The 15,507-nt window shown below is 40.7% G+C and overlaps 3 protein-coding genes across 3 annotated transcripts; 1 reads left to right on the top strand and 2 right to left on the bottom strand.

Moving 5' to 3' along the window:
• Window positions 1-213: 213 nt before the first annotated feature.
• LOC103977261 (putative glucose-6-phosphate 1-epimerase) lies at window positions 214-9,726 on the top strand. Its single transcript, XM_009392725.3, has 9 exons — window positions 214-547; window positions 3,487-3,561; window positions 4,914-4,970; window positions 5,066-5,226; window positions 5,389-5,529; window positions 7,100-7,202; window positions 7,274-7,373; window positions 8,706-8,944; window positions 9,408-9,726. Exons 1-8 carry the CDS (start codon window positions 455-457, stop codon window positions 8,915-8,917), a joined length of 942 nt encoding a protein of 313 aa, XP_009391000.2. The 5' UTR covers window positions 214-454; the 3' UTR covers window positions 8,918-8,944; window positions 9,408-9,726.
• Window positions 9,727-10,224: 498 nt separating this feature from the next.
• LOC103977263 (uncharacterized) lies at window positions 10,225-11,833 on the bottom strand. Its single transcript, XM_018823854.2, has 3 exons — window positions 11,729-11,833; window positions 11,464-11,634; window positions 10,225-10,737 (listed from the first exon to the last, which is right to left on the bottom strand). The coding sequence occupies exons 1-3, from the start codon at window positions 11,757-11,759 to the stop codon at window positions 10,541-10,543; spliced, it is 399 nt and encodes a 132-aa protein (XP_018679399.2). The 5' UTR covers window positions 11,760-11,833; the 3' UTR covers window positions 10,225-10,540.
• A 1,691-nt stretch (window positions 11,834-13,524) lies between these two features.
• LOC135636311 (uncharacterized) lies at window positions 13,525-15,417 on the bottom strand. The gene is made up of 2 exons (XM_065147979.1): window positions 15,060-15,417; window positions 13,525-14,870 (listed from the first exon to the last, which is right to left on the bottom strand). Exon 2 carries the CDS (start codon window positions 14,856-14,858, stop codon window positions 13,737-13,739), a length of 1,122 nt encoding a protein of 373 aa, XP_065004051.1. The 5' UTR covers window positions 14,859-14,870; window positions 15,060-15,417; the 3' UTR covers window positions 13,525-13,736.
• Between the last annotated feature and the right edge of the window lie 90 nt (window positions 15,418-15,507).

The raw sequence follows: 15,507 nt of genomic DNA, 5'->3' as shown, positions 1-15,507 counted from the left end.
TATTAATTGAAAATACGCGTGATTATTAATTGATTTTTAAAAAAAAAAAAAAAATTTTCATTTTCTTTACATGTATAAGCCGACTAATACGCTAGAGAGACTCGATCGAGAAGGGCAAAGCTAATAAGCCAATAGAACGGTGGGTTTGCCTTGTGGGTTGCTTATATTTCGCGTCCGGTCATTTTGTGCTTGAAAAAATAAAAAAAGAAAAGCAAAAGCAATCCACTTCGGATCCCATGACCATGAGATGAACGTCTCATAACAGCCGTCTGTCGCTTATAAATAACCCGATGCTGCACGGGGTGTCCGTTTCGTTCTGTTCCCCTTCTCCGTCCGTCGTCTTCCTTTTCCATCAGTGTGGTCGTGAGACAGTGAGAGGGAGGGACCGAAACCTGGGATAGATATAAGGCGAATAGGTGAGGTTAGGGTTTTGCTGGTTATGGGATTGTGACATATGGCGGGAGAGAAGCCGTCCGTGGAGCTCTGCAAGGGCATCAATGGCCTCGACAAGGTCGTGCTGAGGGAGGCTCGAGGCAGCTCGGCCGAGGTTCCGCTGTTTCTTTGCCCCTTCTGCTGATCTCCCTTTCAATTTCCTCGTATTTTCTTGATTTCCTCAATTCTTGTTAAGCGATCTAGAGTTTTGAGGTCATTTGCTTTTCGTTCTTGAATGGTTTGGTTGGATCGGTTCTCATTATGCTCGATCTAATGTTATTGCATCGTCTGGTTTGAGTGGTCTCGCACTCCCAACACGAATTAGTGGGTAAATTATGGGATCTCTCGAGTCTTTATCTATGCATGTTCTTTTAGCTGGCTGCTTAAAATGCCATGTGAAGCAACAGCACGAGGCATGTGATAACAATCAGGTGCGAACCTTCCAAAAGAACATGTAGAAATGAAAAGGGCCCGTGTGGTTATCTTCCGTAGCAATAACGCAACTCTACCCGTTTTTGTTGTGCTGACTATTCTGACCAATGAATTGTTATTACTCTGTTTTACTTGTGTGAGACCAAGTTTATGCGTTCTCTCAGTGATCATGGTAGTTTGTCTACATGTTTGCTCGTCACTAACCCATTTTCCTTCAGTGCAAGTCCTACAAGACTGCATGGAGGTCATGGGGAGATTTTTCAAGTAGGTGTAGGAATCCATATGACAATGTTTGCAATATTTGCTTGCAAATGGTTTGCCTCCCAATAACCTCCATGCAGATCGATAGGATGTGCACAGAGGGAAAGCGGGTTGGTCATGAGAGAACATATAGGCAAACCATCGCCATCACTCTGCCAAAGCATAAACTCAGGAATGCACAAACACAAACATTACAATACTTTATTGGCAATCCAAAATGGACAACTTTTGTTCAAGAAATTTTCTTATTCAGTAAGTATAACATGTTTAAGGAAAATGATTGAGGGATTGTACTTTGCATGTATTATTTGAGGAACAAATTAAGGTGAAAATCTTCTATTTCCAGGTATTGTTTATGTTTCTTTAGGAATCTTTATGGATCATTTATTTTCATTTGGAATGTAGAAGTTGTATAGGTACAAAACTTTTTGTACTATTTAGTGACTCTCTTAACAGAAGCTTTGGAGTATTTCAAATAATTTATTTAGTGAGCAATTTTCTCTATCTAATGAAGTTCTTTCAGCTGAGGTATTAGACTTTTTCTTGGTCCTGATGCTTTATTTCTGTTATTTTTTGCAGGGTCACTTACCAGCATAAAAATCACTTTTTTTCTCTTACTGCTAAGTTAGTTTTTTAGCCTAATGTTTTGAACTTGGAGCTTTTGATTTCATGGGATAGTATGTTATTTTTCCCATGTTCTATAATTGAATGAAAATCCCTGATAACACTTGTAATTAGAAAGAATGATTTGTTATTTCCCTTGTCTTATAATATGTTAATTTGCATCATATTTTATACTGCTATATGATTGATCATGTTAGCTCTACTGGTGAGATAATGTTCTGGAATAGCATTATAAATGTCCATAAATAGATGGGTTTTGCAATATTCATCATAGACTCATTCTTATTAGTTTATGGTTTTTTTTCCTGATGAAAATATAATCTTTTAATCTCTTTAAGCTTGAGAATGGTTGGATTATTTCCAACATTCTGTTGTTCCAAATTGTATTCAAGGTGGCATAGTGTAGGATGTTCTGTTATACAAATTCCCCATAGTTCCCTAGCTGTTAAAAGGAGCTTTTGTTATTAGAACAACCTTTAAGTTGCCTTGAGCAAGTTTATATAATGTGATTTATTAAATACTTACACTTCCCTATGATACTAATATTAGTAGGTATATTTGCAATTTGCAATAGTTGCATAACTAAAAAAGATCTCAGTTCTTGCAAATGTTACCTCCTTTATTGAAATCAGTTAAATACACCAACGTATTACTAAAATTGTGGAGTTTAGCTTCACAGTTCTTTTATTCCCTTGTTTTGTTCATCCTCATCCTTAGGTTATCCTCATTCCTCACTAGGTTATATAACATAACCACCCCTCTCCATGCCTCCCTTGTTTTTTCTTTTGATGCTCTTGGCCTCTTACTTTATCACTCATTTTGGCTGTGCCACTGTTGGATAAATGATCGACAATATTATGATATTCGTTAATTGTGAAATATGTAATAAATTGTATATGATGTTGAAGTGGCCATACTCAGCCAATGTTTCTATTTCAAGATTTACATAATATTTTGGAACGATCATGTGATCATTTACTACGGTAGTCTCATTTACCAAACCTATTCACGTCATATATTATTTGTTGATTTTGCTGAGAATTATTGATAGTGTTGATGACATGATCTAACGCAAGGGATAATTAATCTATTAACTTGATGAACTTGAACCATTAACCCAAGATATGTAGGCCTTAATAGTAATGTTCTATAAACTGATTTTCCTTCTATATCTGACATGAGACTAAATTGGGGTGTCATAAGGCTCCAACTTCAAGGCTTGATTTCCCCATCAAAATCCAAACATAATTTAAAATTGTCTTATCGTGGTCTGTGAGATTCAACTTATTGATGGCTTTATGTCATAGTGTCCATCTATTCCCATTTATGGATGTTACTTTTGTATTTTGATATCTCATGATACCTACTATTAGGTCTGCTTTGATACATATGTTACAATTTAATCCAAAAAGTTAATTGATCCATTAACTTGATAGACCTAAATCATTGTTGCAAATGTTTAAGCGAAGGTCATTAATAGATCTAGCCTACAACCAAGTTAATTTTCCTCATGCATCTGTTGTAGAACTAAATTGGGTTGCTGTTAAGGCTTTTGTGTTTATCATGTAGGCTTCCATTCTCCCACCTCTCATTCTTCTAGAACTTTTTCTGGATCTTTTCCTACTTGTGAGCATGCATGCATGCCTCTCTTGATTATTGTCACTTTTTGTTCATTTGCAATACTATCATAAATTATTTCTTTATGATAAATGTTGTTTAAACTGTTGTCCATCACAGGTTTACTTGTTTGGGGGTCATGTAACTTCCTGGAAAAATGAACATGGGGAGGAGTTGCTCTTTGTCAGCAGTAAGGTACTTGTATCAAGCCTATTTTTCAGTGTTTCCTATTTGTAAGATGTCAAGTGTATGAGTAGTCAAAATCTTTATTGACACAGCAATAGTATCTGAGATAGAACATTTTGTATCTATTCTCTATATATGATGACCTAGCTGGTACTGGTTGGCATTTAGAGTGTAGGCATGCTAAGATATCTGAAAACCAGTTAGAGGAAATGCTATGTATTGAATTCTTCTAGCTTGACTCCCTTAGTTCATCTGCAATGCTGACACGTTGCTTATTCTGATGTCTTGAATATCTTGCTTCTTATGAGAGACTTCATCTAAACTGAAACCATCTTATGTTGAATGAAGGATTATGGTGTCTTGTATTGTTATGATGTTGGCTTAAATTGACATAACTAATCTTGACTTTTTGGTTGTGCTTATGCGATTATGCCTTATTGTATATATTACCACAGCACACCCATTTATCGTGCTATCTCATAGGTTTAGAACAGAGTTGGCAGCACTCGCAATTTTTCTGTTGCGATGTTGATTGGATGAAATAATATAGTTAGTTGAGTGTTTTCCAGTTTCCCATCTTTATAGATTTTAAGTGCATCAATTTTTTGTGATCTCTCATTAACTAGCTATATATGTTTTTCACACCTCCAGCTGCATGGAAGCCCTTCTTTTAGTTCCTTGATCTGCTGTGCTCTTTTTCATCTCTTCTAATGATGACTCTGTCTTACATATTTTAAGTTTTTCTGCACTTCATTCCCTTTTTAAATTGATATCTTGAGACCCCAAAACTTCATTTTGCACTTATTTTTACATTGATACTCTTCAAATTACTATTGTGCAGCTTAACATCACATATACAACGATCCTTTTATTCCATTCGTATTGCTTCAAGTGTTCTTAGGCATGGTCTGCCCTGCCTTTTCGTTCTTCCTTAATCACTTCTCAAATCACAGCTGTGGATCATGGTATTAGATATATGAATTTTTTATTTCATTGGTACCATCTTTTGTAAGCCTGGTCAGCTTGCCTTTCATTCTTCCAAAGGCTTATTATGTTGAACAAACTGATTGCTAAAGATGTTCAACTAAATGCAAGGTTTAAAATTATGAATTAGTTGTGACATCATCCTTTGCAAATCTACAATGGAATTTACTTGTGGGTTTACATGATGACTTGTACGATGTAAGAGTTGTGGTAGCATTCTCTCTTCAAGATGGTACAGTATACTGTCCCTACCTTGGAGCAGGTTTAGTTGTGTCTCTAGTTAGATAATGGTTTGTAGCTGATCTCTGTATGTTTAGTCTTCATCAGCTCCTTGTAACTTTGCAGTCATGTGCATTTGTTCTTATGGTCTGTTGCAGGCTATTTTCAAGCCCCCCAAAGCAATACGTGGTGGCATCCCTATATGTTTCCCACAAGTAAGAACTTTTCTTATGATAATATTTTCCATCTAGCTATGTGCGTCAGCACAAAAAAATGATCTCCACAACCTAAAGATACTCTGTAACTGCAGTTTTCAAGCCATGGAAATCTTGAACAACATGGATTTGCCAGGAATAAGTTTTGGAGTATTGACACTAATCCACCGCAACTTCCATCAAATAGCCTTATCAAGACTTTTGTTGATCTAATCCTTAAGCCAACCGATGATGATTTCAAGATTTGGCCTCACAGGTTTCTTTTTTCATTTAATCAGCTTTGTTTCTTTTATTGGTTTACCACATTGTTTCAAGTTATAAGATATTGTTTGATTGCTTTTTAGTTAAGTTGGATTTGTTTATTTTGCAAGTCTCATCCATTTTTGTAAAAATAAATAGTCTAAATCTTTTATTGCAGTTATGAATTTCGTCTAAGAGTTGCCTTAACACCTGGAGGGGATCTCATGTTGACATCGCGCATAAGAAACACCAATTCTGATGGAAAACCCTTTTCATTTACATTTGCATATCACACTTATTTTTTGGTATCTGATATCAGGTTTGCAAACTATTTCCTAGTGAGTCCTTTGCATTTATTTTATCTTCTGAATATCTTTTTGCAAAGCTTCTTAGTTTCTATCACTGCATTGCACTCTCGTGTTATTTCTACGGCCTGTATGATGCCCAAATGCGACTTTTGTAATAGACAAAGGAAAGACCGGATGGTGAGTGCATCCAGTGTGAAAGGAAGCAATAAGGATGAAAGGATGATTCTGAGCATATATGGAAATCAAATGTGGCCTTTTAGAATAGAAAAAACTTAAGACTGGAATTTACTTTCCCAAAATATAGTCTTAAGGGATGCGTTCTGCCGAGCTCTCATAATCCTTGTTGAAATCCCACGGTGCTGGTTCTATCAGAATGGTGTGGCCTGTTATTAGTGGAATAGTATCAAATTCAAGTTAATGAAATCTGACTGGAAATTTGCAGAATATCAGGCATACTCAAACTCAAATTATGAAACCTGACGTGTGCCTTCTGTGGATAATTCCTGGTATCATCTGTTGTTCCCTTTGTAATTATGCCATGCCTTAACACGGTCGGTAGGTTCTCTGTTCTGAATCATTATGGAGTTAATTGTACTAGAGGTTTTTGTTTTTTGTCTGGTATGTGGGAAAGCTAGAGTATTGAAGAGTATAATGATGTGATATTGGGCACTGATGATTTTATAATAACATGCTTTAACATAATAAAATTGATGACCAAGAATGGAGAGATTGTCATCAATTTGGTAATCAGTTCAACTGGAATTGTTCATTTTCCTAGTTGGATGATGAGATACAAGAGTGGTGAAGCTTCAGCAAAGCCCAATATCATGATTGATGTTCTTCTGGTTGCCTCTTCCAACTTGCAGGCCTCGTCAGTTCCATCTTTAAATGCCATATAAAAGTTTGCTGTTCTTCTATATTTCTATTGACTTCTGCTGTCTATTCTGCTGACCAGATTTTGGGTATTCACTATAATGGAGGATCAGATCTCTGTAGACTCGAAATAAAAATAAAAAAATCTCATATGGGACATTTAGTGATCTCATAAACTTCATTGTTCATCATTGAATGTATACTATTGCAACTCTCCTTGGTTCAAAAGAGAGAATTTTGCATCTCTCTGATGTGTGCTACGTAAAATCTATCTACTTGCTTGGGCATTTTGCTTTGTGAACTTGCAGATGTTAACATGTACTTGATAACTATTTGAACAGAAATCATATTGCAAAGTAGCAATATGTTAAGTAGCTGATAATCACAAATTAACCTTCCCTACTGTTAGTGCATGATATCGAGTCTTAATATGATATCAATGATCTAAATACTGATGGTCTTACATTCCTGAATGAATGGATAGACATAACAAGCAAAAGTATTCGTCTCTTATATGTTGATTTTTTTTGCTTGAACTGACCAGTAGTTCACATGCTTAAAAAGGTTATTTTCAATTAGCTGTTGTTACTTAAATTGTTCTAGCACATTCTAGTGGAACATATTGTTTGGCCTTCGGAGAAATGTGGTGCAGTTGATTTTATTTCCCTTACCAACTATCTTGGCTTTAATTTCAAGTTGATTTTTCAGTGAAGTGCGAGTGGAGGGTCTGGAGACATTGGACTACCTTGACAACTTGAAGGAAAGAGAGCGCTTTACGGAACAAGGAGATGCCATTACATTTGAATCTGAAGTTAGTGAATTATCATTCTGTAGTTGCCTTTCTAATTTGTTATTAAACACTAATTGTTTTTGTTCAAAAAGGTGGATAAAATATATTTGAGCACACCAACCAAGATTGCAATTATAGATCATGAAAAGAAACGAACTTTCGTTTTGCGCAAAGATGGACTTCCAGATGCTGGTGAGTTTGATATGACATACTCTTATTTCCCCTTCTTTATTTATGTAATCTATTTTATAGATAGATCTTAGTTGGAAGTTTGGAAAGGTTAATTAGATGAATAATGTTTGCACCAATAGCTAGAGAAGGATTAATGACACTATCTGGATTGTGAAGTGGTTAAAAAGGCTTCCAAGTTACTTTTCAGGTTTTAATTGATGTACGGAAGTAATTACAGGAATATAATATTTCTGATAGTCATCAAGTCCAAGTTAAATAACATACAGGGTGCAGAAGGTGAGTAATTATAAAGGTGATGAGGAATAGGTTAGGAGAAGAAAGCTTAAATGATGAAGGAAACGTAACTGAAGTGATCTTTTATTTTTTGAACATAGGAGTAGTAGGCTTTATTTATCTCACATTCAGATCCTTAATGACTTTTAATGGATTAGTGATGTTTTTTCCTAGCTAATCATGCCTAAAATAGGGTTCAGTCGACACTTCTGCTCGAAATAGTGCTTCAGTATTCGTTAATACTAATTATAAGTAATGATTTACCTGGTGTTGCTAAACGCGCTACACGCTAAAAGGCATCATGATTCCAAAACGCACAAAACTTTGGGTGCTTGCTTAGGCGGCCGCCTGAGCACTCACCAATATAAAAATTATAAAAGTATAATTATGTATAAAGAATCATTTTGCAAATAGACAATACAGAAGTCTTATATCATTTCATATTAAAAAAATACCACTAAAATATCATACAATCTGTCAATAAGATCATCAATGTCCACTTCATCATCAACATAAGTAGTCTGGGCATGAGAGATGGATATGAGCAGTGGGAGGGGAGGCGAATAGAATGTTACTTATTCCTTGTTTGGTTTGTACCGAACCACTTCATTCAATTTCTAATTGAGCTTGGTCCGATCAAATCAATTAACATTTCTATTGTAACTTGGGTTTGCTTGTCGTTCAGGCTCGAGTGCCTGCCTAGGCAGCGTCTGAGTGAAGTTGGTTGCCTGAATCATGGTTGAGGTGCCTAGGGCTTGCCTCATGTCACTTGAGTGGCAAGGTGTGTGCCCAAGCTCCTGGTGACAATATTGGATGTACCAAAGTCAATTTAAGGTGTATATTATTATTCAACCTGGATGGCACATTGATGAACTCCAAACTCAAACCCATGCCTAGGACCATGAATGTATCTTTTTTATAAACAAACTTATGGCCATCTTCCTAAGTATCTATTGAACAACCAACTCTTATATGATCGTGCTGGTCTTTTGAAGCTGAAGCTCCTATAGTATATTCTGTGCTTATTGACTACTTTCTTACCCTTTTTAACAACTGCAGTGGTGTGGAATCCTTGGGACAGGAAGGCTAAAGCCATGCCAGATTTTGGAGATGATGATTACAAGCATATGCTATCCGTAGAAGCTGCAGCCATTGAGAAGCCCATCATTCTGAAGCCTGGTGAGGAATGGAAGGGAAGGATAGAGCTTTCTGCTGTTCCTTCCAGTTACTGCAGTGGGCAACTAGATCCTCAAAAGGTGCTTCAAGGATGATGTCTATCGCTGATGTTCCATGTACAGGTACTATTCTTGTGAGGAGGATATACTATCTTTAAGCCATTTATCAAACCAGGACGTGTGTTCATTGGCACAGTTCATTCCAGCTTCGAATACTGAATCTTGTTTCTCAAGAGGACTGGTCCTTAGTTTTTTGTGGATTGTTGCACATGCAGAAAACTATACCGGTGAATCAAGGTTTTGGTAATCAGACAACCTGACATTTGTATTTAACTATTTACTTATTATCTATTTGTTCAGGCAAGTACAAGTTATCATTATACATCCGTTAGCTAGATGTAGCAGGTGGTTTACATGCTCTAGATCGGACTTTCTGAAATTGCATCCTTGATTATATAACCAGTTGTGATAGGGGATGTAAAAATGTACACTTTAACATCAACTCTTAGTTATGTGGGTTCAATTTTCTATATTTAGGAGTCATGCTATGGTGTACTCTAAACTTGTTTTGTGGTTATCGCTGCAGGCACTAATTTGTTGCATTATGGTGTTTGAAGTTGGCGTTCAGCTGGTCTTGTCCTTCATTTTCCTTTGTGATCTTTTGTCTGCAGAAGTGAAGTTCCAACGGAATAATAGTGTCCTGTATCTTAATGTGGCTCCCTTTTAAGCCGGAGTTTCAACCTAAATCAGAGGGTACACTACTACTACTGTTGGATGCTTCACCCTTTCTTTCTTTTTTGTTGTTGTTGTTGTTGTTGTTGTTGTTGTAGTCATGAAACTGAGAAGTAAGTTCATGGATGGAAAAGGCACATTAATGTCTATAATATGGTGTTGTTCCTTCTATAGATCTCATGCTCATAGATGAAATCCATGGATTTAGGTTTCCTTCAAAATTTGCATGCTGGTGCTGGTTTACCTGGTGATAAAAAAGAAAGCACTCTGTCGGTCATCATGTGTGAGGCCAAAGGGGTGATGTGGCTGAAGTGTGTTTTTAGTTATGATTAACCCTACTAACCATCATTTTTGAGTCAATTGTTAAGTTGGAAAGAGAACCATTAAAAATATTGGTGTGTTCTCCAGAAAGCCAGGCAATACGGTTCAAAGAGATTTGGAGATTCATCAAAATATGGTTTCTGTTTTTTGTTGTTGTTGTTGTTGGTGGTGGTATACGGAGAATTCAAAAAGCATTTTAGATCATGTCGTTGTCAATAAATTGGTACCTAATCGTCGTTGAAATTTCCGTCCATTTCGTTCTCTGCACAGTCAATGCTTCTCTAAATGATCAGATTCTTACCATAAAATAATTTGAATGAAGAACATCTCCATAGATTTCATGATCCAGAGGTCCCACAAGCATACGAAATCGTTTGGAAAAACTTGTTCCATACAAGAATAGATCTCATGATATGTGGAGATCCCACAGGCATAGTATAATAGTATACGGTGACAAAGAGAAAGTTCTCCGAACGCTTCTTCCTCCACCTTCAACCGGGGAAGAGGTTCTTGAATATGATAATGAATGTACAAAAAAAAAAAAAAGGAAAATAAAAACATCAGATAAGCAAGCTTAGCTATATGTCCATGTATCCATCATGTGTCAAACAGCTAGCCTCCTACTGATGAAGCCTTGTTCCACCAGTCCTTGCACATTCACATTCACTATCGCGGTGATGATGATGCCCGCTCCATCGAATCACACGATGTCGTTCGTCGCGATGAGGCTGACGGCCGCCAGAACCGCCGCTTCCGCTGCTTGGGAAGCTCCGTCTCCGATCTCCTCAGCATCTCCCACATCACCTGCACATCTTGGTATCCACACGTTTGGACGTCGTCGTGGAGTTTACTGATCCCATCACCTGTTCAAACCCAACATTTCAGAGTTGTGACCAAATCACACTAGTACGAATTTTGAAATGATTATCAAGGATTTCTTTTTTTTTTTTTTGTTTCTTTCCATCATGCATATGCTCGATCGCAACCCTCTTATGAGAAAACCATCGTGGTTTCCTTTCGATTCGTTGTGCGAAACATTGAATCTCAATCTACTTCCAAGCAGTAGCCACGAAGAACGGCGGATGACATCCCGGTCACAGTCGAGCAAAGCAATTGTTTACAGCAAAAGATGGTGAAGACGAAGATGAGCAAGAAACCACAATCGAGTGAAAGGGCATGTTAATTACAGTACCAAAATCTACGCACAACTGGCATGGCGCACGGAGTTTAGAAAGAGAACAATAAGAAGCGAGGCACCATGAGGAATCAAGAAGCATGGCGGCTACAACACCATCGATCCTAGAACGACATCGTCTACAGAAAAACAAACGGTGGATTGACATCCAGGTCTCTGCTGACAACAGAAATCTCTCGTCCAAAGTCCACAACTTAACAGCATGAGCACAGGAAACCACGATTCGGGTCAAAGATATGTAAATTACAGTGCCAAGATTAAGCTTTTAGTTTAGAAAGAGAATGGCAAGAACCGAGGCTGCTGCTTCGCTGCCAGCACTGAAGCATCGCTATAACAGAGGAGCCATACCAAGTGATGGAATCATGGAGATATTGTGGCAAGAGTGTGAGGTTACCGTGCTTCCGAGCCTTGACCCTTGCGGCGACTGCTACCAGCGCGCGCTTCACCGGGAACACCACCTTCTTGTTCCACCAAGCCATCTCGCCTTCTCTCTCTCTCTCTCCCGTGGGAGCTGTGTTACCCTTTGCCTCGGTGGCTTGGTTCCACCTGGATTCAGACCGGTGCCCTGTGAAGGTATTATAGAGGGTGAGAAGAAGGTCAATCCCGATCGCATCCGTTCACACCAAATGCCCACGTTTTCTCGACTGCTCATGGCGTACCAGCGGTCGTCCTCTCGCCCGCGCCCACCATCTCACGGCTCCATACATGTCACAGTGCACACCTTCATTCCTTGGAATAATTGGCAGTGGTACCACTCGCGAGATCTCGTTGTGTGTTTTTTTATTTTATATATATATATATATATATATATATATATATATAGAGAGAGAGAGAGAGAGAGAGAGCCGGTTAGCACGCGGTCGTCCGCCTCGCCGGTCGCCGCCGCGCTTCTGACCGTACGCGGTGGAGCACGCCCCTTCCTCTCCTCTGACGCCGTGGACGTGGGTCCCACGTGGAAGCCCATGCAGGCGCTGCCACTTCATCTCCTTGTGACGATCGGTGTCGGCAGGCCGGCCATCGCGAGCGGCGACGTGGCGCGATGCCAGTGGCTGCGACCGCTGTTGCCTGAAGCCGAGGAAGATGGAGATGGGAGAAGACAAGATCGGGTGATGAGATCGAGGTGTCGTCGGGAGCGTGGAGGCCCCACTTCCTTACCCCTTTGGACGAACTAACCCCACCTCGCCGATTCATCGTCAAAGCCAACCAGCCATCACGCGAACACTGTTTTTATTTGCCACTTTAATCGACGGCAGAAAAAGAAAAATAATACCAATGTTTTATGCGAAGCATATCACAAAATTAGACAGTCTTAATAACATAATGGGATTTGCCGACTACCGAAGCCAACTCAACTCGCCGGGGGGAATCCGAGGCGGCGGCCGTCGTTTTCAGCGAGGGGCCCGCGTGGCCGTGGTCAAAAGATCCATTCGGTCGCCCGCCGCGCACCGACAGGGTGCAATCCCCCGCACGCTCTGACACGTGTACAAGAGTTGGACCAGGAGCGCATGGCGTAGCCGTCTGATTTGACGAGTTGGGAGAGGGGAGGAAGGGGCAATGCGCGGTCTTAATCGACGTCAAACTCTTCCCACGTGCCCGACGCGTAAAGCCCGAAGGCCATGGCGGATGTCGATGCTCACTATTTCTTCCACCGGTGAAAGTCACCTTATATCTATCGATGGAAAAAGAAAATAAAATTTTAAGAGATTAGTAATATTCTGAGCACATGTAATGATTGATCAGATCAAATTTGATTATCGACGCATGGTATTAAGTTTGATCCAACTTGATTTACTTAAAACACTTCCGTGACAACATTCGTCGTTGATCAGATCAAATGTGTTGTTGTCTTGTCTCAGATAAAACTTTGTCCAGCCAACAACATCACGCGAGATGATGGAATGTTCGCTCAAATAGTCAACATCACAAAAACATAGCAGCTTTAAATGCAAAGAGCCACCACAAAAAACATATAAAAAAAATACAAGCAAAACTCCCATTAGCAATAAATCTAGAGAATCCATCCATAACCCCTCCCTTAGCTCTAAGACAGTGGAGCGTTGACCGATAGGTTGGTGGCATGTTCTTGTCAGGTGGTGTGCCATGATTCATAGGTTCCCTATATCGTAATTATTAATCCCATTATTTCATACAAATTATAGTGATAATAGTAAATCTTTGTGAATAGATATGATTTTGATTTAAAAGTCTTAGCTAAGATGATACTGTATACATCATGTGTTAGTTAAAGTCAAAGACTTGGATTAACTCTCTCTATATATAGAGAGAGAGAGAGAGAGATGGAGAGGAGAGATGAGGTAGAACTGAGATCCAAAGTTTCAGAGATTTTCCAATACAAATAATAGATATGAAAACCTACTGTTAAACGATACCCAATATATATATAGATTTACGTGTTCATCGAAAGCACATGAACGCAGTGCAGGCAAGAAACAAAGAGGAGAGAATGTGATTTGCAGCATGTAACTCCACGCTTACACAAACTTAGATCGGAAGAAGCAAAGCACGAAGCAGACGAGACAAACAAGTATATACGGGTCATCGACCAATCTTCATCGCTCTCACAAGTGGGAAGATTGTGATCGATACAATAGGAGGAGGCAATCCATAACCCACTTTGGTTGACTCTCGATCGCCTCTTTTCTCCTGCTAGTGTCGGGTTTCCAATGAGTCAACCCCTTCCCTCCCGTTATCCTCCTCTTCTTCCTCTTCCGATGGCCCATTCTTTGACTCCTCTCCCACCTCGCGTCGACCTCCTGCTGTGTCCTCCTCCTCCTCCTCTTCCTCTTGGTTTTGACCTTTTTCCTCGGGCGTCATCTTCGTTTCCTGCAGCCCTCGACCGTCATCGGCGGCCGCGCTTCTGCTCTTCACCGGCTCTGCCACCTCCTCGTGCTGTTGAGTACTTGGTTGCTTCTCCGTCTCGTGCAGCGACATGGCGGTCTCGAAGGCCCCCACCAGCGCTTTCACCTTGTTCCTCCGCGCCGCCAACTTGCTCGCCGCCTCCTCTTTTACGGCGTTCTTGGCGGGCGGCGACTCCTTCCCTATCTTTGCCTCCTGCCTCTTCGACACCGCACCCTCGGCCGTTGTCGCCTTCGATTCGTTGCCGGCTGTCTTCTTCCCTCCTTGAAGGTTCAGCTTTCTCGGACCTGCAGCCAAATCGATGGAGCTCATGGACATCGACCTCGCTCGTGTCCTCGGCTTCTTGGAAGCGTCAACCACGTCCGCGGGCTCCGCGGTCGCCTCCGAGCCCTTGATCGGTCCGTCTTCTACCTTTCTGTTCTTCGGCAACGTCGACCGTAGAGCTCCAGCTTCCGCGACCTTCGCATGATCTTGTACGTCCACAGGCTTGGCTTTCGTTGTCGCCTTAGGGAGGCTTCTGGGCTTCGACGCCTTCTCCGAGCCCGGGTCCTTACAAATGGCCGGTTTATGTTCAGATGACAGTGGAGGAGTTCTTGCTGCTCTCGGCGCGGGACAAGCTTTCTGCATGGGTGGTTTAGAAAGAAGGCGTTTGCCGGAGGAAGCGGCGGCGGCGGCGGTCGGCACCGTGGAAGGCTGGGAGCATTGTTGCTGGTTCTTGGGATAGTGGCAGCTGGTGCAATGGCTGGAGCATATCGTTGGCTTGAGGTAGTTCGGAATCGTCTTCTCCAGCGGCCTGGGGACGTCGCCGTGAGGCGTGTCTCCTATCGATGCACCCCCATGCGGAGGAGTAGGCAATGCGACGCACCGGTCTCTGCGGAGGACGCCTTCCATGTCTTTGGCAGCCATCGCCATGCAAGAATATGCCTGCAGTCAACGTGCATCCCTTCAAGACGACATGGATGGATACAGATCCAAATCTTACCAAAATGAACGGTCTAAACTCTTGCAGATCCATCGGCAAGAGAGTCGAGCACCAAGATTCATTCATCTAACGGGTGACGGTCGATGGCAATTCACATAGGCCATCAAAGAGAAACACCAATGAACGATTACCTCGTTATCGGAGATTTCAGGACGTTGCTTCCATGTCGCCTCCCGTGGACGCGAACGCGGCTGCGGAGCCGGTGGTTTCCTCGCGAGGGCAGGGCATTGTGGACGCGAGGAGGGAGGAGGACGGCGAATGGTGGTGGGAAGAGGGATGGTTATAGGGAGGGTCAACACAGCTCGTCGCTCTATTCCGGGGATGGGGATTGGACCAGGTCACAGGTCCGTTGATAAACTATGATTAATCTATAATAAGTAATAAGTAATAAGTTGATAAACTATGATTAATCTATAATAAGTAATAAGTAGATCAAAAGAATCTATGATTAATCTTATGATACAAAACCAAGTGAATCTTATGGCATGAACTTTTGTTGTCGGGACGTAGTAACAGTGATCATGCAATTTTTGTGATACAAAATCGACTACAGAAGAAAAAGACAAAAAAAGAGTGATT

This window comes from Musa acuminata, chromosome BXJ1-3 (assembly GCF_036884655.1).
Source record: "Musa acuminata AAA Group cultivar baxijiao chromosome BXJ1-3, Cavendish_Baxijiao_AAA, whole genome shotgun sequence".
NCBI classification, from domain to species: Eukaryota; Viridiplantae; Streptophyta; class Magnoliopsida; order Zingiberales; family Musaceae; genus Musa; species Musa acuminata.
The sequence above is the reverse complement of the archived record's forward strand: the minus strand, read 5'-3'. Positions and strand labels throughout refer to the sequence as shown.

Coding starts and splice junctions, on each gene's coding strand:
- LOC135636311 (XM_065147979.1), bottom strand. CDS start 14,858: ATGGCGATGGCTGCCAAAGACATGGAAGGCGTCCTCCGCAGAGACCGG.
- LOC103977261 (XM_009392725.3), top strand. CDS start 455: ATGGCGGGAGAGAAGCCGTCCGTGGAGCTCTGCAAGGGCATCAATGGC. Junction 548..3,486: donor CTCGAGGCAGCTCGGCCGAG/GTTCCGCTGTTT, acceptor TGTCCATCACAG/GTTTACTTGTTTGGGGGTCA. Junction 5,227..5,388: donor TTCAAGATTTGGCCTCACAG/GTTTCTTTTTTC, acceptor CTTTTATTGCAG/TTATGAATTTCGTCTAAGAG.
- LOC103977263 (XM_018823854.2), bottom strand. CDS start 11,759: ATGGTGGGCGCGGGCGAGAGGACGACCGCTG. Junction 11,635..11,728: donor GGGCGAGAGGACGACCGCTG/GTACGCCATGAG, acceptor ATACCTTCACAG/GGCACCGGTCTGAATCCAGG. Junction 10,738..11,463: donor GGTCAAGGCTCGGAAGCACG/GTAACCTCACAC, acceptor GGGTTTGAACAG/GTGATGGGATCAGTAAACTC.